We start from the raw sequence: 23,655 nt of genomic DNA, 5'->3' as shown, positions 1-23,655 counted from the left end.
GATGTGGCTTGATGTAGTTTCCAATCCAAGTTATCTGCTGCAGTACTGTGTGTATCTCTGAGTTCTGTGCTCAGCTCTTTTGCCGCAAGGTGCTCTCGGTGTATCCATTCTAGCTCAGTGGGTGTATCATACAATGTGTCCATATGGCAGAGGGAGACTCATTCATATCTAAAGTGTAGAGGCCTGCTCGCCATCCCGCCATAGATGGAGCCCCATCTGTACAAAAGCCCACTTTTCAATCCCATGGAATCAGTTTTTTCATCAGTATAGCCACGCAGCACACTGAACATCCCGTGTGCCCTTTAAAGCTCTGGAGCTGTGAGACAGAACAATATGACCTTGTGAATGGCAGTCACTCTCCTCTTGATTGCTAGCAATACCATAAATGATTGGTTTAACAGTGTTATCTGACAAAGGTATTGATCTGAGTTTCTGTGCCTCTGCCTCCCCACACATTGTTTTCACCATATCAATTGCGGCCGGTAATATCATAGTCTCTGTAATAATGTGGTGTTTCATAGCATAGTGGGCCTTGTCATTCACTGTGTGTATGATTCAAGTGCAACGGTTAAGTTAGGCTTTTTCCATTGATCTAAGGGAGCTCAAACACGATATTAGGCCCTAGTTTGGGAACCACTGCTCTAGTGCCCTCAAACTCAGACACCAGGTGGGTGTAATTACATTATCAGGTAGAACAGAAAACCAGAAGGCTCTGGACCTCGTAGGGTCAGAGTTGAATTACATTATCAGGTAGAACAGAAAACCAGAAGGCTCTGGACCTCGTAGGGTCAGAGTTGAATTACCCTGCTCTAGTGGATAGATTGTTCCCCCATCACTAATTACAGGTTAATTACAGGTTTAATATTTAATCACGAATGGGGGGGGACCCCACTGTGATCCAGTTCATATGGAGAACACACTAAGTGGGACCCTAATGCTACACACTAGATTCGATATACACACTTTACACACACTGAAGCTGGATCACCGAAGCTGGAGACTTGTATCTCCTTCACTAACTTTAAGCACCAGCTGTCAGAGCAGCTCATAGATCATTGCACCTGTACATAGCCCATCTGTAAATAGCCCATCCAACTATCTCATCCCCTTACTGTTATTTTATTTTTTATTTTTTTTTGCTCTTTGCATCCCAGTATCTCTACTTGCACATTCATCTTCTGCACATCTATAACTCCAGTGTTTAATTACTAAATTGTAAATATTTCGGGCCACCTCCCTTATCTTACCTCATTTGCTCACAATGTATATAGACTTTTCTGTTGTGTTATGTTGTGTATGTTTGTTTATTCCATGTGTAACTCTGTGTTGTTGTTTTTGTCGCACTGCTTTGCTTTATCTTGGCCTGGTTGCAGTTGTAAATGAGAACTTGTTCTCAACTAGCCTACCTGGATAAATAAAGGTGAAAATAACATTTAAATAAACACGCACACAGGGATTTTGTGTAGAAATGTGGTAGTGGAGTATGGGCCTAAGGGCACACACTTAGTGTGCTTAGGATTCTGTTAATGAACGCATTGTAATGTTTTTAAAATTGTATAACTGCCTTAATGCTGCTGAACACCAGAAAGAGTAGCTGCTGCCTTGACAGGAATTAATGGGGATCTATAATAAACCCCAGGAAGAGTAGCTGCTGCCTTGACAGGAATTAATGGGGATCTATAATAAACCCCAGGAAGAGTAGCTGCTGCCTTGACAGGAATTAATGGGGATCTATAATAAACCCCAGGAAGAGTAGCTTCTGCTTTGACAGGAACTAATGAGGATCCATGATAAACCCCAGGAAGAGTAGCTGCTGCCTTGACAGGAATTAATGGGGATCCATAATAAACCCCAGGAAGAGTAGCTGCTGCCTTGACAGGAACTAATGGGGATCCATAATAAACCCCAGGAAGAGTAGCTTCTGCCTTGACAGGAATTAATGGGGATCCATAATAAACCCCAGGAAGAGTAGCTGCTGCCTTGACAGGAACTAATGGGGATCCATAATAAACCCCAGGAAGAGTAGCTTCTGCCTTGACAGGAATTAATGGGGATCCATAATAAACCCCAGGAAGAGTAGCTGCTGCCTTGACAGGAACTAATGGGGATCCATAATAAACCCCAGGAAGAGTAGCTTCTGCTTTGACAGGAACTAATGAGGATCCATAATAAACCCCAGGAAGAGTAGCTTCTGCTTTGACAGGAATTAATGGGGATCCATAATAAACCCCAGGAAGAGTAGCTTCTGCTTTGACAGGAACTAATGAGGATCCATGATAAACCCCAGGAAGAGTAGCTGCTGCCTTGGCAGGAACTAATGAGGATCCATGATAAACCCCAGGAAGAGTAGCTGCTGCCTTGACAGGTACTAATTTATAATAAACCCCAGGAAGAGAAGCTGCTGCCTTGACAGGAACTAATGAGGATCCATAATAAACCCCAGGAAGAGTAGCTGCTGCCTTGACAGGAACTAATGAGGATCCATAATAAACCCCAGGAAGAGTAGCTGCAGGGTAGCCTAGTGGTTAGAGTGTAGAGGCGGCAAGGTAGCCTAGTGGTTAGAGTGTAGAGGCGGCAAGGTAGCCTAGTGGTTAGAGTGTAGAGGCGGCCGGGTTGCCTAGTGGTTAGAGTGTAGAGGCGGCAGGGTAGCCTAGTGGTTAGAGTGTAGAGGCGGCAGGGTAGCCTAGTGGTTAGAGTGTAGAGGCGGCAAGGTAGCCTAGTGGTTAGAGTGTAGAAGTGGCAGGGTAGCCTAGTGGTTAGAGTGTAGAGGCAGCAGGGTACCCTAGTGGTTAGAGTGTAGAGGCGGTAGGTAACCTAGTGGTTAGAGTGTAGAGGCGGTAGGTAGCTTAGTGGTTAGAGTGTAGAGGCGGTAGGTAGCCTAGTGGTTAGAGTGTAGAGGCGGTAGGTAGCCTAGTGGTTAGAGTGTAGAAGTGGCAGGGTAGCCTAGTGGTTAGAGTGTAGAAGTGGCAGGGTAGCCTAGTGGTTAGAGTGTAGAGGCGGTAGGTAGCCTAGTGGTTAGAGTGTAGAGGCGGTAGGTAGCCTAGTGGTTAGAGTGTAGAGGCGGTAGGTAGCCTAGTGGTTAGAGTGTAGAGGCGGTAGGTAGCCCAGTGGTTAGAGTGTAGAGGCGGTAGGTAGCCTAGTGGTTAGAGTGTAGAGGCGGTAGGTAGCCTAGTGATTAGAGTGTAGAGGCGGTAGGTAGCCTAGTGGTTAGAATGTAGAGGCGGCAGGGTAGCCTAGTGGTTAGAGTGTTGGACTAGGAGCCAAAAGGTTGCAATTTGGAATCCCAGAGCTGACAAGGTACAAATCTGTCGTTCTGTTCTTAACTGACTTACCTAGTTAAATAATGGTAAAAAAAATAAGCTTTTGCCTTGGCAGGAACTAATGGGCATCCATAATAAATACAAACTGAACTCTGTATTTGGTCATGGTTGTCCAGTTGGGATAAAGATGTTCATTTACAAAATGAACATCTTGTTTCCTCACCCAGCCCATTGATTCCTGTGTGACCCTGACTGTGTGTGGGTGGTTCTTTAATCCTAGGTTGTTGTGTCTCTTTAATGGTGTGTAATGAGTGGCAGTCAGAGGGGAGTATCTTGTATCACTGCTCTTTACTCATATAATTAGTCACTGGCTCTCCAGAGCATGTCAATTCCCCCTCCCATAGGGAAATACTTCATTCATCTTTCTAAATGCATAACAGTTTTACAAAGGCTCAGAGTCCTGCCAACATCCAAGGTCAGGGCTCCTCTTCTCAGCCAACTGTTAGAGGACATGACCAGGATGTACAACTTCATTTCTTATTTATATTTGTATTGAACATTAATTTTCCCTGGTAGGTCTGGAGATACAATCTATTTTTAGAAGAGAGACCATGTACTGTACTGGTAGTGATGGTCTGGTTGTCCTCCAGTATATTCTGATGTCAATCTATGACGTCTCTCTGGTCTAAAACCATCTCAAATAACACAATCAAAATAGATGTGTAAAAAATGTTTTAAAAATGAGATACGTTTTATGCGACATATATTTTGAGTGCGGACCAATCACATTTGTTTCTTTTCAGGATTCACTTGTTTTAGGCACCAACCAAACCGTTGGGAGACGACATGGTACAGATGAAGTCTCTACGATCTAAGCTTTTAGTAATGAAGCCATCACCTTGCCTTATTCACTACTCTACCGTATGTTTCCATCCTCCTGCCTATGTACCTTACTGTCCTGTCCTGTACCTTATTGTGCTGTACCTTACTGTCCTGTACTGTACCTTACTGTCCTGTACTGTACCTTACTGTCCTGTACTGTACCTTACTGTTCTGTACTGTACCTTACTGTCCTGTACCTTACTGTCCTGTACTGTACCTTACTGTCCTGTACCTTACTGTCCTGTACTGTACCTTACTGTCCTGTACTGTACCTTACTGTTCTGTACTGTACCTTACTGTCCTGTACCTTACTGTCCTGTACTGTACCTTACTGTCCTGTACCTTACTGTCCTGTACTGTACCTTACTGTCCTGTACCTTACTGTCCTGTACCTTACTGTCCTGTACTGTACCTTACTGTCCTGTCCTGTACCTTACTGTCCTGTCCTGTACCTTACTGTCCTGTACTGTACCTTACTGTCCTGTCCTGTACCTTACTGTCCTGTACCGTACTGTCCTGTCCTGTATCTTACTGTCCTGTACTGTACTGTCCTGTACTGTACCTTACTGTCCTGTACTGTACTGTCCTGTACTGTACTGTACCTTACTGTCCTGTACTGTACCTTACAGTCCTGTACTGTAACTTACTCTCCTGTCCTGTACCTTACTGTCCTGTACTGTAATGTCCTGTACTGTACCTTACTGTCCTGTACTGTACCTTACTGTTCTGTACTGTACCTTACTGTCCTGTACCTTACTGTCCTGTACTGTACCTTACTGTCCTGTACCTTACTGTCCTGTACCTTACTGTCCTGTACCTTACTGTCCTGTACTGTACCTTACTGTCCTGTCCTGTACCTTACTGTCCTGTCCTGTACCTTACTGTCCTGTACTGTACCTTACTGTCCTGTCCTGTACCTTACTGTCCTGTACCGCACTGTCCTGTCCTGTACCTTACTGTCCTGTACTGTACTGTCCTGTACTGTACCTTACTGTCCTGTACTGTACTGTCCTGTACTGTACCTTACTGTCCTGTACTGTACCTTACAGTCCTGTACTGTACCTTACTGTCCTGTCCTGTACCTTACTGTCCTGTACTGTAATGTCCTGTACTGTACCTTACTGTCCTGTACTGTACCTTACTGTCCTGTACCTTACTGTCCTGTACTGTACCTTACTGTCCTGTACCTTACTGTCCTGTACCTTACTGTCCTGTACTGTACCTTACTGTCCTGTCCTGTACCTTACTGTCCTGTCCTGTACCTTACTGTCCTGTACTGTACCTTACTGTCCTGTCCTGTACCTTACTGTCCTGTACCGTACTGTCCTGTCCTGTATCTTACTGTCCTGTACTGTACTGTCCTGTACTGTACCTTACTGTCCTGTACTGTACTGTCCTGTACGGTACTGTACCTTACTGTCCTGTACTGTACCTTACAGTCCTGTACTGTAACTTACTCTCCTGTCCTGTACCTTACTGTCATGTACTGTAATGTCCTGTACTGTACCTTACTGTCCTGTACTGTACCTTACCTGTACTGTACCTTACTGTCCTGTACCTTACTGTCCTGTACTGTACCTTACTGTCCTGTACCTTACTGTCCTGTACCTTACTGTCCTGTACCTTACTGTCCTGTACTGTACCTTACTGTCCTGTCCTGTACCTTACTGTCCTGTCCTGTACCTTACTGTCCTGTACTGTACCTTACTGTCCTGTCCTGTACCTTACTGTCCTGTACCGCACTGTCCTGTCCTGTACCTTACTGTCCTGTACTGTACTGTCCTGTACTGTACCTTACTGTCCTGTACTGTACTGTCCTGTACTGTACCTTACTGTCCTGTACTGTACCTTACAGTCCTGTACTGTACCTTACTGTCCTGTCCTGTACCTTACTGTCCTGTACTGTAATGTCCTGTACTGTACCTTACTGTCCTGTACTGTACCTTACTGTCCTGTACCTTACTGTCCTGTACTGTACCTTACTGTCCTGTCCTGTACCTTACTCTCCTGTACCTTACTGTCCTGTCCTGTACCTTACTGTCCTGTCCTGTACCTTACTGTCCTGTCCTGTACCTTACTGTCCTGTACTGTACCTTACTGTACTGTCCTGTACTGTACCTTACTGTCCTGTACTGTACCTTACAGTCCTGTACTGTACCTTACTGTCCTGTCCTGTACCTTATTGTCCTGTACCTTACTGTCCTGTACTGTACCTTACTGTCCTGTACTGTACCTTACTGTCCTGTACTGTACCTTACTGTTCTGTACTGTACCTTACTGTCCTGTACCTTACTGTCCTGTACTGTACCTTACTGTCCTGTACCTTACTGTCCTGTACTGTACCTTACTGTCCTGTACCTTACTGTCCTGTACCTTACTGTCCTGTACTGTACCTTACTGTCCTGTCCTGTACCTTACTGTCCTGTCCTGTACCTTACTGTCCTGTACTGTACCTTACTGTCCTGTCCTGTACCTTACTGTCCTGTACTGTACTGTCCTGTACTGTACCTTACTGTCCTGTACTGTACTGTCCTGTACTGTACCTTACTGTCCTGTACTGTACTGTCCTGTACTGTACCTTACTGTCCTGTCCTGTACCTTACTGTCCTGTACTGTAATGTCCTGTACTGTACCTTACTGTCCTGTACTGTACCTTACTGTCCTGTACCTTACTGTCCTGTACTGTACCTTACTGTCCTGTCCTGTACCTTACTCTCCTGTACCTTACTGTCCTGTCCTGTACCTGTACCTTACTGTCCTGTACCTTACTGTACCTTACTGTCCTGTCCTGTACCTTACTGTCCTGTCCTGTACCTTACTGTCTGTACTGTACCTTACTGTCCTGTACCTTACTGTCCTGTCCTGTACCTTACTGTCCTGTGTACTGTACCTTACTGTCCTGTACCTTACCTGTACTGTTACTGTACCTTACTGTCATGTACTGTACCTTACTGTCCTGTACCGTACTGTACCTGTCCTGTACCTTACTGTCCTGTCCTGTACCTTACTGTCCTGTACTGTACCTTACTGTACTGTCCTGTACTGTACCTTACTGTCCTGTACTGTACCTTACTGTACTGTACCTTACTGTCCTGTACTGTACCTTACTGTACCTTACTGTCCTGTACTGTACCTTACTGTCCTGTACTGTACCTTACTGTCCTGTCCTGTACCTTACTGTCCTGTACCTTACTGTCCTGTACCTTACTGTCCTGTACCTTACTGTCCTGTACTGTACCTTACTGTCCTAAACTGTACCTTACTGTCCTGTACTGTACCTTACTGTCCTGTACCGTACTGTCCTGTCCTGTACCTTACTGTCCTGTACTGTACCTTACTGTCCTGTCCTGTACCTTACTGTCCTGTCCCGTACCTTACTGTCCTGTACTGTACCTTACTGTCCTGTACCGTACTGTCCTGTCCTGTACTGTACCTTACTGTCCTGTACCGTACTGTCCTGTCCTGTACCTTACTGTCCTGTCCTGTACCTTACTGTCCTGTCCTGTACCTTACTATCCTGTACCTTACTGTCCTATACTGTACCTTACTGTCCTGTCCAGTACCTTACTACCCTGTACTGTACCGTACTGTCCTGTCCTGTACCTTACTGTCCTGTACTGTACCTTACTGTCCTGTACTGTACCTTACTGTCCTGTACTGTACCTTACTGTCCTGTACCGTACTGTCCTGTACCTTACTGTCCTGTACTGTACCTTACTGTCCTGTACTGTACCTTACTGTCCTGTACTGTACTGTCCTGTACTGTACCTTACTGTCCTGTACTGTACCTTACTGTCCTGTACTGTACCTTACTGTCCTGTACTGTACCGTACTGTCCTGTACTGTACCTTAATGTCCTGTACTGTCCTGTACTGTACCTTACTGTCCTGTACTGTACCTTACTGTCCTGTACTGTACCTTACTGTCCTGTACTGTACCTTACTGTCCTGTCCTGTACTGTACCTTACTGTCATGTACCGTACTGTCCTGTACTGTACCTTACTGTCCTGTACTGTACCTTACAGTCCTGTACCTTACTGTCCTGTACTGTACCTTACAGTCCTGTACTGTACCTTACTGTCCTGTACTGTACCTTACTGTCCTGTACTGTACCTTACTGTCCTGTACTGTACCTTACTGTCCTGTACTGTACCGTACTGTCCTTTACTGTACCTTACTGTCCTGTACTGTACTGTCCTGTACTGTACCTTACTGTCCTGTACTGTACCTTACTGTCCTGTACTGTACCTTACTGTCCTGTACTGTACCTTACTGTCCTGTCCTGTACTGTACCTTACTGTACTGTACCTTACTGTCCTGTACTGTACCTTACTGTCCTGTACTGTACCGTACTGTCCTGTACTGTACCTTACTGTCCTGTCCTGTACTGTACCTTACTGTACTGTACCTTACTGTCCTGTACTGTACCTTACTGTCCTGTACTGTACCTTACTGTCCTGTACTGTACCTTACTGTCCTGTTCTGTACCTTACAGTCCTGTCCTGTACCTTACTGTCCTGTACCTTACTGTCCTGTACTGTACCTTACTGTCCTGTACCTTACTGTCCTGTCCTGTACCTTACTGTCCTGTACTGTACCTTACTGTCCTGTACTGTACCTTACTGTCCTGTACTGTAACTTACTGTCCTGTACTGTACCTTACTGTCCTGTACTGTACCGTACTGTCCTGTCCTGTACCTTACTGTCCTGTCCTGTACCTTACTGTCCTGTACCTTACTGTCCTGTACTGTACCTTACTGCCCTATACTGTACCTTACTGCCCTGTACTGTACTTTACTGTCCTGTACTGTACCTTACTGTCCTGTACCTTACTGCCCTGTCCTGTACCTTACTGTCCTGTACTGTACCTTACTGCCCTGTACTGTACCTTACAGTCCTGTACTGTACCTTACTGTCCTGTACTGTACCTTACAGTCCTGTACTGTACCTTACTGTCCTGTCCTGTACCTTACTGTCCTGTACTGTACCTTACTGTCCTGTCCTGTACCTTACTGTCCTGTACTGTACTGTCCTGTACTGTACCTTACTGTCCTGTACTGTACTGTCCTGTACTGTACCTTACTGTCCTGTACTGTACCTTACAGTCCTGTACTGTACCTTACTGTCCTGTCCTGTACCTTACTGTCCTGTACTGTAATGTCCTGTACTGTACCTTACTGTCCTGTACTGTACCTTACTGTCCTGTACCTTACTGTCCTGTACTGTACCTTACTGTCCTGTCCTGTACCTTACTCTCCTGTACCTTACTGTCCTGTCCTGTACCTTACTGTCCTGTCCTGTACCTTACTGTCCTGTCCTGTACCTTACTGTCCTGTACTGTACCTTACTGTACTGTCCTGTACTGTACCTTACTGTCCTGTACTGTACCTTACAGTCCTGTACTGTACCTTACTGTCCTGTCCTGTACCTTATTGTCCTGTACCTTACTGTCCTGTACTGTACCTTACTGTCCTGTACTGTACCTTACTGTCCTGTACTGTACCTTACTGTTCTGTACTGTACCTTACTGTCCTGTACCTTACTGTCCTGTACTGTACCTTACTGTCCTGTACCTTACTGTCCTGTACTGTACCTTACTGTCCTGTACCTTACTGTCCTGTACCTTACTGTCCTGTACTGTACCTTACTGTCCTGTCCTGTACCTTACTGTCCTGTCCTGTACCTTACTGTCCTGTACTGTACCTTACTGTCCTGTCCTGTACCTTACTGTCCTGTACTGTACTGTCCTGTACTGTACCTTACTGTCCTGTACTGTACTGTCCTGTACTGTACCTTACTGTCCTGTACTGTACCTTACAGTCCTGTACTGTACCTTACTGTCCTGTCCTGTACCTTACTGTCCTGTACTGTAATGTCCTGTACTGTACCTTACTGTCCTGTACTGTACCTTACTGTCCTGTACCTTACTGTCCTGTACTGTACCTTACTGTCCTGTCCTGTACCTTACTCTCCTGTACCTTACTGTCCTGTCCTGTACCTTACTGTCCTGTCCTGTACCTTACTGTCCTGTACTGTACCTTACTGTCCTGTCCTGTAACTTACTGTCCTGTCCTGTACCTTACTGTCCTGTACTGTACCTTACTGTCCTGTACCTTACTGTCCTGTCCTGTACCTTACTGTCCTGTACCGTACTGTCCTGTCCTGTACCTTACTGTCCTGTCCTGTACCTTACTGTCCTGTACTGTACTGTCCTGTACTGTACCTTACTGTCATGTACTGTACTGTCCTGTACTGTACCTTACTGTGCTGTACTGTACCTTACAGTCCTGTACTGTACCTTACTGTCCTGTCCTGTACCTTACTGTCCTGTACTGTACCTTACTGTCCTGTACCTTACTGTCCTGTACTGTACCTTATTGTCCTGTCCTGTACCTTACTGTCCTGTACTGTACCTTACTGTCCTGTACCGTACTGTCCTGTCCTGTACCTTACTGTCCTGTACTGTACCTTACTGTCCTGTCCTGTACCTTACTGTCCTGTCCCGTACCTTACTGTCCTGTACTGTACCTTACTGTCCTGTACCGTACTGTCCTGTCCTGTACTGTACCTTACTGTCCTGTACCGTACTGTCCTGTCCTGTACCTTACTGTCCTGTCCTGTACCTTACTGTCCTGTCCTGTACCTTACTATCCTGTACCCTGTACCGTACTGTCCTGTCCTGTACCTTACTGTCCTGTACTGTACCTTACTGTCCTGTACTGTACCTTACTGTCCTGTACTGTACCTTACTGTCCTGTACCGTACTGTCCTGTACCTTACTGTCCTGTACTGTACCTTACTGTCCTGTACTGTACCTTACTGTCCTGTACTGTACTGTCCTGTACTGTACCTTACTGTCCTGTACTGTACCTTACTGTCCTGTACTGTACCTTACTGTCCTGTACTGTACCTTACTGTCCTGTACTGTACCGTACTGTCCTGTACTGTACCTTACTGTCCTGTACTGTCCTGTACTGTACCTTACTGTCCTGTACTGTACCTTACTGTCCTGTACTGTACCTTACTGTCCTGTACTGTACCGTACTGTCCTGTACTGTACCTTACTGTCCTGTCCTGTACTGTACCTTACTGTCATGTACCGTACTGTCCTGTACTGTACCTTACTGTCCTGTACTGTACCTTACAGTCCTGTACCTTACTGTCCTGTACTGTACCTTACAGTCCTGTACTGTACCTTACTGTCCTGTACTGTACCTTACTGTCCTGTACTGTACCTTACTGTCCTGTACTGTACCGTACTGTCCTGTACTGTACCTTACTGTCCTGTACTGTACTGTCCTGTACTGTACCTTACTGTCCTGTACTGTACCTTACTGTCCTGTACTGTACCTTACTGTCCTGTACTGTACCTTACTGTCCTGTCCTGTACTGTACCTTACTGTACTGTACCTTACTGTCCTGTACTGTACCTTACTGTCCTGTACTGTATCGTACTGTCCTGTACTGTACCTTACTGTCCTGTCCTGTACTGTACCTTACTGTACTGTACCTTACTGTCCTGTACTGTACCTTACTGTCCTGTACTGTACCTTACTGTCCTGTACTGTACCTTACTGTCCTGTTCTGTACCTTACAGTCCTGTCCTGTACCTTACTGTCCTGTACCTTACTGTCCTGTACTGTACCTTACTGTCCTGTACCTTACTGTCCTGTACTGTACCTTACAGTCCTGTCCTGTACCTTACTGTCCTGTACTGTACCTTACTGTCCTGTACTGTACCTTACTGTCCTGTACTGTACCTTACTGTCCTGTACTGTACCTTACTGTCCTGTACTGTACCGTACTGTCCTGTCCTGTACCTTACTGTCCTGTCCTGTACCTTACTGTCCTGTACCTTACTGTCCTGTACTGTACCTTACTGCCCTATACTGTACCTTACTGCCCTGTACTGTACCTTACTGTCCTGTACTGTACCTTACTGTACTGTACCTTACTGTCCTGTACTGTACCTTACTGTCCTGTACCTTACTGCCCTGTCCTGTACCTTACTGTCCTGTACTGTACCTTACTGCCCTGTACTGTACCTTACTGTCCTGTACTGTACCTTACAGTCCTGTACTGTACCTTACTGTCCTGTACTGTACCTTACTGTCCTGTACCTTACTGTCCTGTACTGTACCTTACTGTCCTGTACTGTACCTTACTGTCCTGTACTGTACCTTACTGTCCTGTACTGTACCTTACTGTCCTGTACCGTACTGTCCTGTACCTTACTGTCCTGTACTGTACCTTACTGTCCTGTACTGTACCTTACTGTCCTGTACCGTACTGTCCTGTCCTGTACCTTACTGTCCTGTACTGTACCTTACTGTCCTGTACTGTACCTTACTGTCCTGTACTGTACTGTCCTGTACTGTACCTTACTGTCCTGCACCGTACTGTCCTGTCCTGTACCTTACTGTCCTGTACTGTACCTTACTGTCCTGTACCGTACTGTCCTGTACTGTACCTTACTGTCCTGTACTGTACCTTACTGTCCTGTACTGTACCTTACAGTCCTGTACTGTACCTTACTGTCCTGTACCTTACTGTCCTGTCCTGTACCTTACTGTCCTGTACTGTACCTTACAGTCCTGTACTGTACCTTACTGTCCTGTACTGTACCTTACTGTACTGTACCTTACTGTCATGTACTGTACCTTACAGTCCTGTACTGTACCTTACTGTCCAGTACTGTACCTTACAGTCCTGTCCTGTACCTTACTGCCCTGTACTGTACCTTACAGTCCTGTACTGTAACTTACTGTCCTGTACTGTACCTTACTGTCCTGAACTGTACCTTACTGTCCTGTACCTTACTTTACTGTACCTTACTGCCCTGTACTGTACCTTACTGTCCTGTCCTGTACCTTACTGCCCTGTACTGTACCTTACTTTACTGCACCTTACTGTATGGTACTGTACCTTACTGTCCTGTACCTTACTGTACTGTACCTTACTGTCCTGTACTGTACCTTACTGTCCTGTACTGTACCTTACTGCCCTGTACTGTACCTTACTGTACTGTATACCACCGTAATGACAGAGAACACTCTGGCAACACCGTCCTGGTGACTGACTCAGCAGAACAGAGAACACTCTGGCAACTAAGCCCTGATGACTGACTTGATAGAACTCTCTCACCTCTATCAACACCAGGCCTCCAATTTGAATGTACAGTTGAAGTCAGAAGTTTACATGCACTTGGGTTGGAGTCATTAAAACTCATTTTCAACCACTCCACCAATTTTTTGTTATTAACAAACTATAGTTTTGGCAAGTCTGTTAGGACATTTTTCCAACAGTTGTTTACAGACAATTGTTTATAATTGTTTACAATTGTTTATAATTCACTGTATCACAATTCTAGTGGGTCAGAAGTTAACATACACTAAGTTGACTGTGCTTTTAATAAACAGCTTGAAAAATTCCAGAAAATGATGTCATGGGTTTAGAAGCTTCTGATAGGCTAATTAACATAATTTTGATCAATTGAAGGTGTACCTGTGGATGTATTTCAAGGCCTACCTTCAAACTCAGTGCCTCTTTGCTTGACATCATGGGAAAATCAAAAGAAATCAGACAATAAATTGTAGACCTCCACAAGTCTGGTTCATCCATGGGAGCAATTTCCAAATGCCTGAAGGTACCACGTTCATCTGTACAAACAATAGTACGCAAGTATATACACCATGGGACCGCGCAGCCGTCATACCGCTCAGGAATGAGACGCGTTCTGTCTCCTAGAGATGAACGCACTTTGGTATGAAAAGTGCAAATCAATCCCACAACAACAGCAAAGGACCTTGTGAAGATGCTGGAGGAAATGGGTACAAAAGTATCTATATCCACAGTAAAACGAGTCCTATTTCGACATAACCTGAAAGGCCGCTCAGCAAGGAAGAAGCCACTGCTCCAAAACCACCATAAAAAGCCTGACTACAGTTTGCAACTGCACATGGGGACAAAGATGGTACTTTTTGGAGAAATGTCCTCTGGTCTGATGAAACAAAAATAGAACTGTTTGGCCATAATGACCATCATTATGATTGGAGGAAAAAGGGGGATGCTTGCAAGCCAAAGAACACCATCCCAACTGTGAAGCACGGGGGTGGCAGCATCATGTTGTGGCTGCAGGAGGGACTGGTGCCCTTCACAAAATAGATGGCCTCATGAGGAGGAACATTATGTGGATATATTGAAGCAACATCTCAAGACAGGAAGTTAAAGCTTGGTCGCAGATGGGTCTTTCAAATGGACAATGACACCAACCATACTTCCAAAGTTGTAGCAAACTCGCCTAAGGACAACAAAGTCAAGGTATTGGAGTGGCCATCACAAAGCCCTGACCTCAATCCTATAGAAAATGTGTGGGCAGAACTGAAAAAGCATGTGCGAACAAGGAGGCCTACAAACCTGACTCAGTTACACCAGCTCTGTCAGGAGGAATGGGCCAAAATTCACCCAACTTATTGTGGGGAGCTTGTGGATGGCTACCCGAAACGTTTGTTCCAAGTTAAACAATTTAAAGGCAATGTTACCAAATACTAATTGAATGTATGTACACTTCTGACCCACTGGGAATATGATGAAAGAAATAAAAGCTGAAATAAATCATTCTCTCGACTATTAATCTGACATTTCACATTCCTAAAATAAAGTGGTGATCCTAACTAAGACAGGGAATTTTTACTAGGATTAAATGTCAGGAATTGTAAAAACGGAGTTTAAATGTATCTGGCTAAGGTGTATGTAAACTTCCCACTTCAACTGTACTAATACCTCTGTGATTTAGCTTTGCACTTCTGCACAATATCCACCATATCAAACAGTCTCCTCAGCTCTGTACTCAAAGAAACACTGGGGAGTCAACTGAGCACAAACAACAACAACAACAACAACAATAATGCTGCTTCCGTGGAAACAGCATTATCCGTTTACCAATACAAAATCCCCAATATGATTTTGCAGTGACAATTTGTAAGAAGTGGATGTACCACCAGAGGAACCACATGAAAACAGGAAGAGAGAGGGATATCTACAGGGCTTTGTGTGTGTGTGTATGTGTGTGTGTGTGTCTACATCTGCATGTGTGCTGGCATGTGTGAGAGAGGGAGAGAGAGAGAGCTCTGATAGTGTGTTGGCTAACAAACTCCATTTTGTATTGCTGCTCGCTGCAACTGCAGTGGTTTCCATGGAGCTGAGTCTGTGAGAGGAGATTCAGCTGTGAGTCAATGCCCTCCCAACAGCCTCTCAGCTCAGCCCCTTAGCCCCAGCTCTGATTCTCTCTCTCCTTCTCTGCTTCTCTCTCCTTCTCTGCTTCTTTATCCCTGCTTCTCTCTCTCTCTCTCTCTCTCTCTCTCTCTCTCTCTCTCTCTCTCTCTCTCTCTCTCTCTCGTCTCTCTCCCTCTCTGATTCTCTCGCCTCATTTATTCTCTCCTCTCTCTGATTCTCTTTCGCCTCATTTACTCTCTCTGCTTCTCTCTCTTGCCTCATTTACTCGCCCTCTCCTCTCTCTGCTTCTCTCTCTCCTTCTCTCTCTCTGCTTCTCTCTCTCTGCTTCTCTCTCTCTGCTTCTCTCTCTCTCTCTCTCTCTCTCTCTCTCTGCTTCTCTCTCTCTGCTTCTCTCTCTCTCTCTCTCTCTGCTTCTCTCTCTCTGCTTCTCTCTCTCTCTCTCTCTCTCTGCTCTCTCTCTCTCTCTCTGCTTCTCTCTCTCTCTCTCTCTTTGCTTCTCTCTCTCTGCTTCTCTCTCTTGTCTCATTTACTCTCTCTCTCCTCTCTGCTTCTCTCTCTGCTTCTCTCTCTCTTGTCTCATTTACTCTCTCTCTCCTCTCTCTTAAACTCTCTGTACCAGTCTTGTTCCTCCTCTATTGCTCAGCCAATCCAGCTCTTTAGTTTTCTTTCTCGCTCTGCCTCTCTCTCTCTCTCCTCCCTGCTCTCTCACACACTCATCTCCCTCTCTCTAAATCCTCTCTGGTATCACGCCCATCCCATCGAGTCTTTTTTCCCACTCTCATTACAATAATTTCTTCATTTATTCCTAACCCAGCAACAGAAAAACACTCACAGTGCACCCAATAATTACTCCTCTTTGTATAATAGCAGCAAGCATGGTATCCAACATCAGGTAAACAGCATCAAACAAACACCTTTACATGTTAGGGTACGTATGTCAACAACATACATATCTGGCCTACCAGAGGAGGCTGGGGGGGGGGGGCTATAGGAGGATGGGCTCATTGTAATGGCAGGAACGGAGTAAATAGAACAGAGTCAAACATGTCATTTTCATGTTTGACTCCGTTCCATTCATTCCATTCCAACCATTACAATGAGCCCAGCCCTCCTATAGCTCCTCCCACCAGCTCCTCCTATAGCTCCTCCCACCAGCCTCCTCACAGCTCCAAAAACATCAGCGGAGCGATGGTAGAAAAGATGACCAAAGACATTAGAGGTAGAGAGCCTTACCTAGTACTCCGACGCGGTAGTTCAGGGTGATCACGATGACGTTCCCGTAGCTGGCCAGGACGCTCCCGTCGATCATATTCCCGGTCCCCTCCATGTAGGATCCCCCGTGGATGAACACCATCACCGGTTTGGCCCCGGTGTCTCGTATGTCTGGAAGAGTTGTTTACCATTAACACATTCACATTGCCATCCTCTCTCTCGTCCAGAGCAGCACGGGGTTAAACTCAAACACTCAGACAGAGAGCAGTGGGTGAAACACCACAGACACACACAGACACCTCCCAGGTACCAGCTACTCTATGCTGGAATTAAGTCTAGGGATCTGTCCACAATGGCTCCCTATTTACTTTATAGTGCACTACCTTTGGCCAGGGGCTCTGGACAGAAGTAGTACACTATATAAGGAACATGATGCCATTTCAGACACCCAAGTCAACAAGCCAGTGTGGATAGAAAAAGATTGTACTATGTCAATTTGTCATGATTTGACTTCCATTGAAAACCAGATAAATGCTGAGTCATTATGCCGGGGTAAAGGAGAATCTGTCACCAGTCAAGAGCACTTGGGCTGGCAATGCAAGCTGGATGTTGTACAGTACATTAGAATTCTCCTCAGGTGAATCTAACTACAGCTTTATAATCCAATTTGTGTCTTGTTTTGGACCCCCAGAAGACCAGTTTGTTTCCAAATAACGAGTCTGATCTGTGCTGACAACATACCTGACACAGCTAATAAACACTGCTTATGCTAATCACTGTGGACAGTGATGAGCTAATAGACTATGCTGTGTTAATCTGCTCACTGTGCATGTTGTATGTAAGTACAGTATGAGAAACAGGATGTACTACATGTATATAGTATAATACAGTACAGTGTTATACTGTCTCTAGTCAAACCATGGATGATTAAATGTCCCTCCCTTGTATCAGTTGTGTTTTTCAGAATGAGGTTCTGATTCAGAGCTGAGTGGGCCATACAGCAGCAGAGAGATACAATACCACTACATACCTCTTAAGGCCCTGTGTGTGACAACCTGTAAGAGGCTCTGAATTACTGCCTTGGTATTTAGTACTAGTAGACAAGAAAGTTTCAATCTCTCACTCTCTAATTTTCTCTCTCTCTCTCTCTCTCTCTCTCTCTCTCTCTCTCTCTCTCTCTCCCTCTCTCTCTCTCTCTCTCTCTCTCTCTCTCTGTCCCTGCCTCTCTCTACCTCTCTCTCCCTACCTCTCTCTCTCTCTCTCTCTCTCTGTCCCTGCCTCTCTCTCTCTCTCTCTCTCTCTCTATCTCTCTCTCTCTCTCTCTCGCTCTCTCTCTCTCTCTGCCTCTCTATCGCCATCATTCTCTCTCTGTGTCTGTTTACCTCAGTCTCTTGAACTGCATTGTTGGTTAAGGGCTTGTAAGTAAGCATACACATGTTGTATTCGGGGCATGTGACAAGTAAAGTTTGATTTGATTTAAGAACAAAGAGAAAAGGAGTCAGAGAGTGTGAAAGAAGGACAGAGGGAGAAGAAAACAGAGAGAAAATGAGAGAGAGAGAGAGAGAGAGAAAGAGAGGGAAAGAGAGACAGAGAGAGATAGAGAGAGAGAGGTAGAGAGAGGCAGGGAGAGAGAGAGAGAGACAGAGAGAGAGAGAGAGAGAGAGAGAGAGAGAGGAGAGAGAGAGAGAGAGAGAGAGAGAGAGAGACAGAGAGAGAGAGAGAGAGAGAAGAGAGAGGGAAAGAGAGACAGAGAGAGATAGAGAGAGAGAGGTAGAGAGAGGCAGGGAGAGAGAGAGAGAGACAGAGAGAGAGAGAGAGAGAGAGAGTCAGGGAGAGAGAGAGAGAGAGAGAGAGAGAGAGAGAGAGAGAGAGAGAGAGAGAGAGAGAGAGAGAGAGAGAGAGAGAGACAGGGAAAGAGAGGGAAAGAGAGGGAAAGAGAGACTGAGAGAGAGAGAGAGAGACAGAGAGAGAGAGAGAGAGAGAGAGAGAGAGAGAGAGAGACAGGGAAAGAGAGGGAAAGAGAGGGAAAGAGAGACTGAGAGAGAGAGAGAGAGAGAGAGAGAGAGAGAGAGAGAGCCATTGGGTTGTGATGCAGAAGAGTTATATTGTATTCAAGTTGTCATGGTGACAGCGAGACAAAATTCAGAATCCTCATGAAGGGCTAATCAGAGACAACATCCTCCTGCATAGACGGTCTGAATCTACTTCATCTGTTGGAGCACACACACACACACACACACACACACACACACACACACACACACACACACACACACACACACACACACACACACACACACACACACACACACACACACACACACACAATCATACAGACACACACTCCCACTCCCCACTCCTTCCTGTCCTAGTATTTGCATCTGTATTGCTATACAGAGTACTGAGGTTCATTCTGTCTACAGACAGACAACCGATTAGTAATGCTATATACAAGAGCTTAGCGTTGCTTTAATTCAGCTCAGTGTATTCATGACCCTCAATGTATTCATGACCCTCAATGTATTCATGACCCTCAATGTATTCATGACCTTCTTATGATAAAGGAAAATAGTGTATACATGGTATTTCTTTATTTATGGGTTTCTTCATCTATCTAGCTGGTATCTGGGAGGCCTTGGCTAAGACATGATTTACAAAGCGACACTCCTCCACACAGACACTTATTTAATACAAGAAGATAAGTAGAATGAGGAGGAGGAGGAGGAGGGAACGCATGGGGTGAAAAAGCAAGAGAGAACGAGAGAGAGAAATAGAAAATAACATTTCCGGAGCACTAAGAGCCACACGAGACACTTTCAGATGAGCACAGATACAAAGGCAATGGAAAAGACAGAAAGGGAGGAAAGCAGGAAGAAAGCAGGAAGGAAGGAGAAATAAGAAAAGACAGAAAGGGAAGAAAGCAGGAAGGAAGCAGGAAGGGAGGATAAATAAGAAAAGACAGAAAGGGAAGAAAGCAGGAAGGAAGCAGGAAGTCATTAGTCATGTCAACGTTATCGGTTGCCTGTTTTGTCGATTCACATCATGCTCCCATGACAACGGGGTAGATATCACCGTGGGAACGTCAACGATCCACAACACTTCACTGTGATCTATCGTTTTATTGGCCAGATTAGATGGATTGCTGATGTGTCACAGATCAGGTGGGATATATTGTATTTGGTGTCACAGACATTAGTGTAATAAAACAGAACATCAGGAATAATGCTCCATTTATATTTCATGTTTATCTTTCTTTCTTACTGAGTCATGCGGCTTCACGGTACAGTAATGATGTCACTAGTTTAACGTAACCAATAAGGTACACTAAATACGCCATGCTTCTTTCTGACTTAAAACTTCGTAGTCAGAAAAACTTAAACTTCGTAGAGTTCTGACTCACTAACTCTGGAAGGAAAAAACATAATTGAAACAAAGCACATGTACTTTACAATTCATACACAATGTTCTGTAGACTGGAGATTATATACTGTATGCTAGGAGGAGAGAAAATTTTATGTTAGATTAAATACAAACCTTACGAACACATTTTATATCTGACAGGGAAAATAATGAGCATCAAGTCCAAATGAACCGTTAAAGTCAATGATCTGAACAAATTAAAGGACACAAAACGTCTCTAAATGTACATGATGGTTGATACGGTGATATGGGTCTATTGAGAATGACTGGTTTTCATGGAGCCACACACACACACACACACACACACACACACACACACACACACACACACACACACACACACACACACACGCACGTCACGCACATACGCACGCACGCACGCACGCACGCACACACACACACACACACACACACACACACACACACACACACACACACACACACACACACACACATTACAATCCTTGTGGGGACCAAACAAATGATTCCCATTCAAAATCGTATTTTACCTAACCCTAACCTTAACCTTAAGCTCAAACCCTAGTTATAACCCTGACTCAAATTGTACAGAGAGAGAGGGCAGAGGAGATAATAACATCCTACAGAGAGACATGACAGAGGAGATAATAACATCCTACAGAGAGAGAGGCCAGAGGAGATAATAACATCCTACAGAGAGAGCGGGCAGAGGAGATAATAACATCCTACAGAGAGAGAGGGCAGATGAGATAATAACATCCTACAGAGAGAGAGGGCAGAGGAGATAATAACATCCTACAGAGAGAGAGGGCAGCGGAGATAATAACATCCTTCAGTGAGAGAGGGCAGAGGAGATAATAACATCCTAAAGAGAGACAGGACAGAGGAGATAATAACATCCTACAGAGAGAGAGGGCAGAGGAGATATTAAGATCCTACAGAGAGAGAGAGGGCAGCGGAGATAACAACATCCTTCAGTGAGAGGGCAGAGGAGATAATAATTCCTACAGAGGCCAGAGGAGATAATAACATCCTACAGAGAGAGAGAGGGGAGAGGAGATAATAACATCCTACAGAGAGAGAGGGCAGAGGAGATAATAACATCCTACAGAGAGAGAATGGAGAGGAGATAATAACATCCTACAGAGAGAGAGGGCAGAGGAGATAATAACATCCTACAGAGAGACAGGACAGAGGAGAAAATAACATCCTACAGAGAGACAGGACAGAGGAGATAATAACATCCTACAGAGAGACAGGACAGAGGAGATAATAACATCCTACAGAGAGAGAGGGCAGCGGAGATAATAACATCCTTCAGTGAGAGAGGGCAGAGGAGATAATAACATCCTAAAGAGAGACAGGACAGAGGAGATAATAACATCCTACAGAGAGAGAGGGCAGAGGAGATATTAAGATCCTACAGAGAGAGAGAGGGCAGCGGAGATAATAACATCCTTCAGTGAGAGGGCAGAGGAGATAATAATTCCTACAGAGGCCAGAGGAGATAATAACATCCTACAGAGAGAGAGAGGGGAGAGGAGATAATAACATACTACAGAGAGAGAGGGCAGAGGAGATAATAACATCCTACAGAGAGAGAATGGAGAGGAGATAATAACATCCTACAGAGAGAGAGGGCAGAGGAGATAATAACATCCTACAGAGAGACAGGACAGAGGAGATAATAACATCCTACAGAGAGACAGGACAGAGGAGATAATAACATCCTACAGAGAGACAGTACAGAGGAGATAATAACATCCTACAGAGAGAGAGGGGAGAGGAGATAATAACATCCTACAGAGAGAGAGGGCAGAGGAGATAATAACATCCTACAGAGAGAGAGGGCAGAGGAGATAATAACATCCTACAGAGAGAGAGGGCAGAGGAGATATTAACATCCTACAGAAAGACAGGACAGAGGAGATAATAACATCCTACAGAGAGAGAGGGCAGAGGAGATAATAACATCCTACAGAGAGACAGGACAGAGGAGATAATAACATCCTACAGAGAGAGAGGCCAGAGGAGATAATAACATCCTACAGAGAGAGAGGGCAGAGGAGATAATAACATCCTACAGAGAGACATGACAGAGGAGATAATAACATCCTACAGAGAGAGAGGGCAGAGGAGATAATAACATCCTACAGAGAGAGAGGCCAGAGGAGATAATAACATCCTACAGAGAGAGAGGAAAGAGGAGATAATAACATCCTACAGAGAGAGAGGGCAGAGGAGATAATAACATCCTACAGAGAGAGAGGCCAGAGGAGATAATAACATCCTACAGAGAGAGAGGGCAGAGGAGATAATACCATCCTACAGAGAGAGAGGGCAGAGGAGATATTAACATCCTACAGAGAGGCCAGAGGAGATAATAACATCCTACAGAGAGAGAGGGCAGAGGAGATATTAACATCCTACAGAGAGAGAGGGCAGAGGAGATAATAACATCCTACAGAGAGAGAGGGCAGAGGAGATATTAACATCCTACAGAGAGAGAGGGCAGAGGAGATATTAACATCCTACAGAGAGGCCAGAGGAGATATTAACATCCTACAGAGAGAGAGGGCAGAGGAGATAATAACATCCTACAGAGAGAGAGGCCAGAGGAGATAATCACATCCTACAGAGAGAGAGGGCAGAGGAGATAATAACATCCTACAGAGAGAGAGGCCAGAGGAGATAATAACATCCTACAGAGAGAGAGGGCAGAGGAGATAATACCATCCTACAGAGAGAGCGGGCAGAGGAGATATTAACATCCTACAGAGAGAGAGGGCAGAGGAGATATTAACATCCTACAGAGAGGCCAGAGGAGATAATAACACTCTACAGGGTTTCCAGTTTACTCAGGCTAAATTGAGGGGTGGAGGGAAGAGAGGGAGGAGAGGGGATAATAACACTCTACAGGGTTTCCAGGTTACTCAGGCTAAATGGAGGGGCGGGATGGAGGGAAGAGAGGGAGGAGAGGGGATACATACATCACAGTAACACAGAGACATGTAGATAGTACAGCCTTTTAACACGTCAGGTCTCTTTGAGTACATGTCAGAACCACTCAGTAGGAGACCTGGCTGGATGGGACCTCTCTCTCTCTCTGTCTGTCACACTCTCTCTGTCTCTCTCTCTCTCTCTGTCTGTCACACTCTCTCTCTGTCTCTCTCTCTCTCTCTGTCTGTCACACTCTCTCTGTCTCTCTCTCTCTCTCTGTCTCTCTCGCTCTCTGTCTGTCACACTCTCTCTGTCTCTCTCTCTCTCTGTCTGTCACACTCTCTCTGTCTCTCTCTCTCTCTGTCTGTCACACTCTCTCTCTCTCTCTCTCTCTCTCTCTCTCTGTCTGTCACACTCTCTCTGTCACACTCTCTCTCTCTCTCTCTCTGTCTGTCACACTCTCTCTGTCTCTCTCTCTCTCTGTCTGTCACACTCTCTCTCTCTCTCTCTCTCTCTCTGTCTGTCACACTCTCTCTGTCTCTCTCTCTCTCTGTCTGTCACACTCTCTCTGTCTCTCTCTCTCTCTGTCTGTCACACTCTCTCTGTCTCTCTCTCTCTCTCTCTCTCTCTCTCTCTGTCTGTCACACTCTCTCTGTCTCTCTCTCTCTCTCTGTCACACTCTCTCTCTCTCTCTCTCTCTCTGTCTGTCACACTCTCTCTCTCTCTC

At 45.2% G+C, this 23,655-nt stretch overlaps 1 protein-coding gene across 1 annotated transcript in view; it reads right to left on the bottom strand.

Annotated features, from left to right (window-relative positions):
- Window positions 1–23,655, bottom strand: part of LOC139391019 (neuroligin-3-like) — a 254,404-nt gene that overhangs the window by 178,064 nt on the left and 52,685 nt on the right. The window contains exon 2 of the mRNA XM_071138484.1: window positions 16,611–16,760. Coding sequence (XP_070994585.1) covers window positions 16,611–16,760 — 150 coding nt within the window. The remainder of the gene's footprint in view (window positions 1–16,610; window positions 16,761–23,655) is intronic.

This window comes from Oncorhynchus clarkii, chromosome 31, assembly GCF_045791955.1.
Source record: "Oncorhynchus clarkii lewisi isolate Uvic-CL-2024 chromosome 31, UVic_Ocla_1.0, whole genome shotgun sequence".
NCBI lineage: Eukaryota > Metazoa > Chordata > Actinopteri > Salmoniformes > Salmonidae > Oncorhynchus > Oncorhynchus clarkii.
This window is presented reverse-complemented; position numbering and strand designations above follow the sequence as displayed.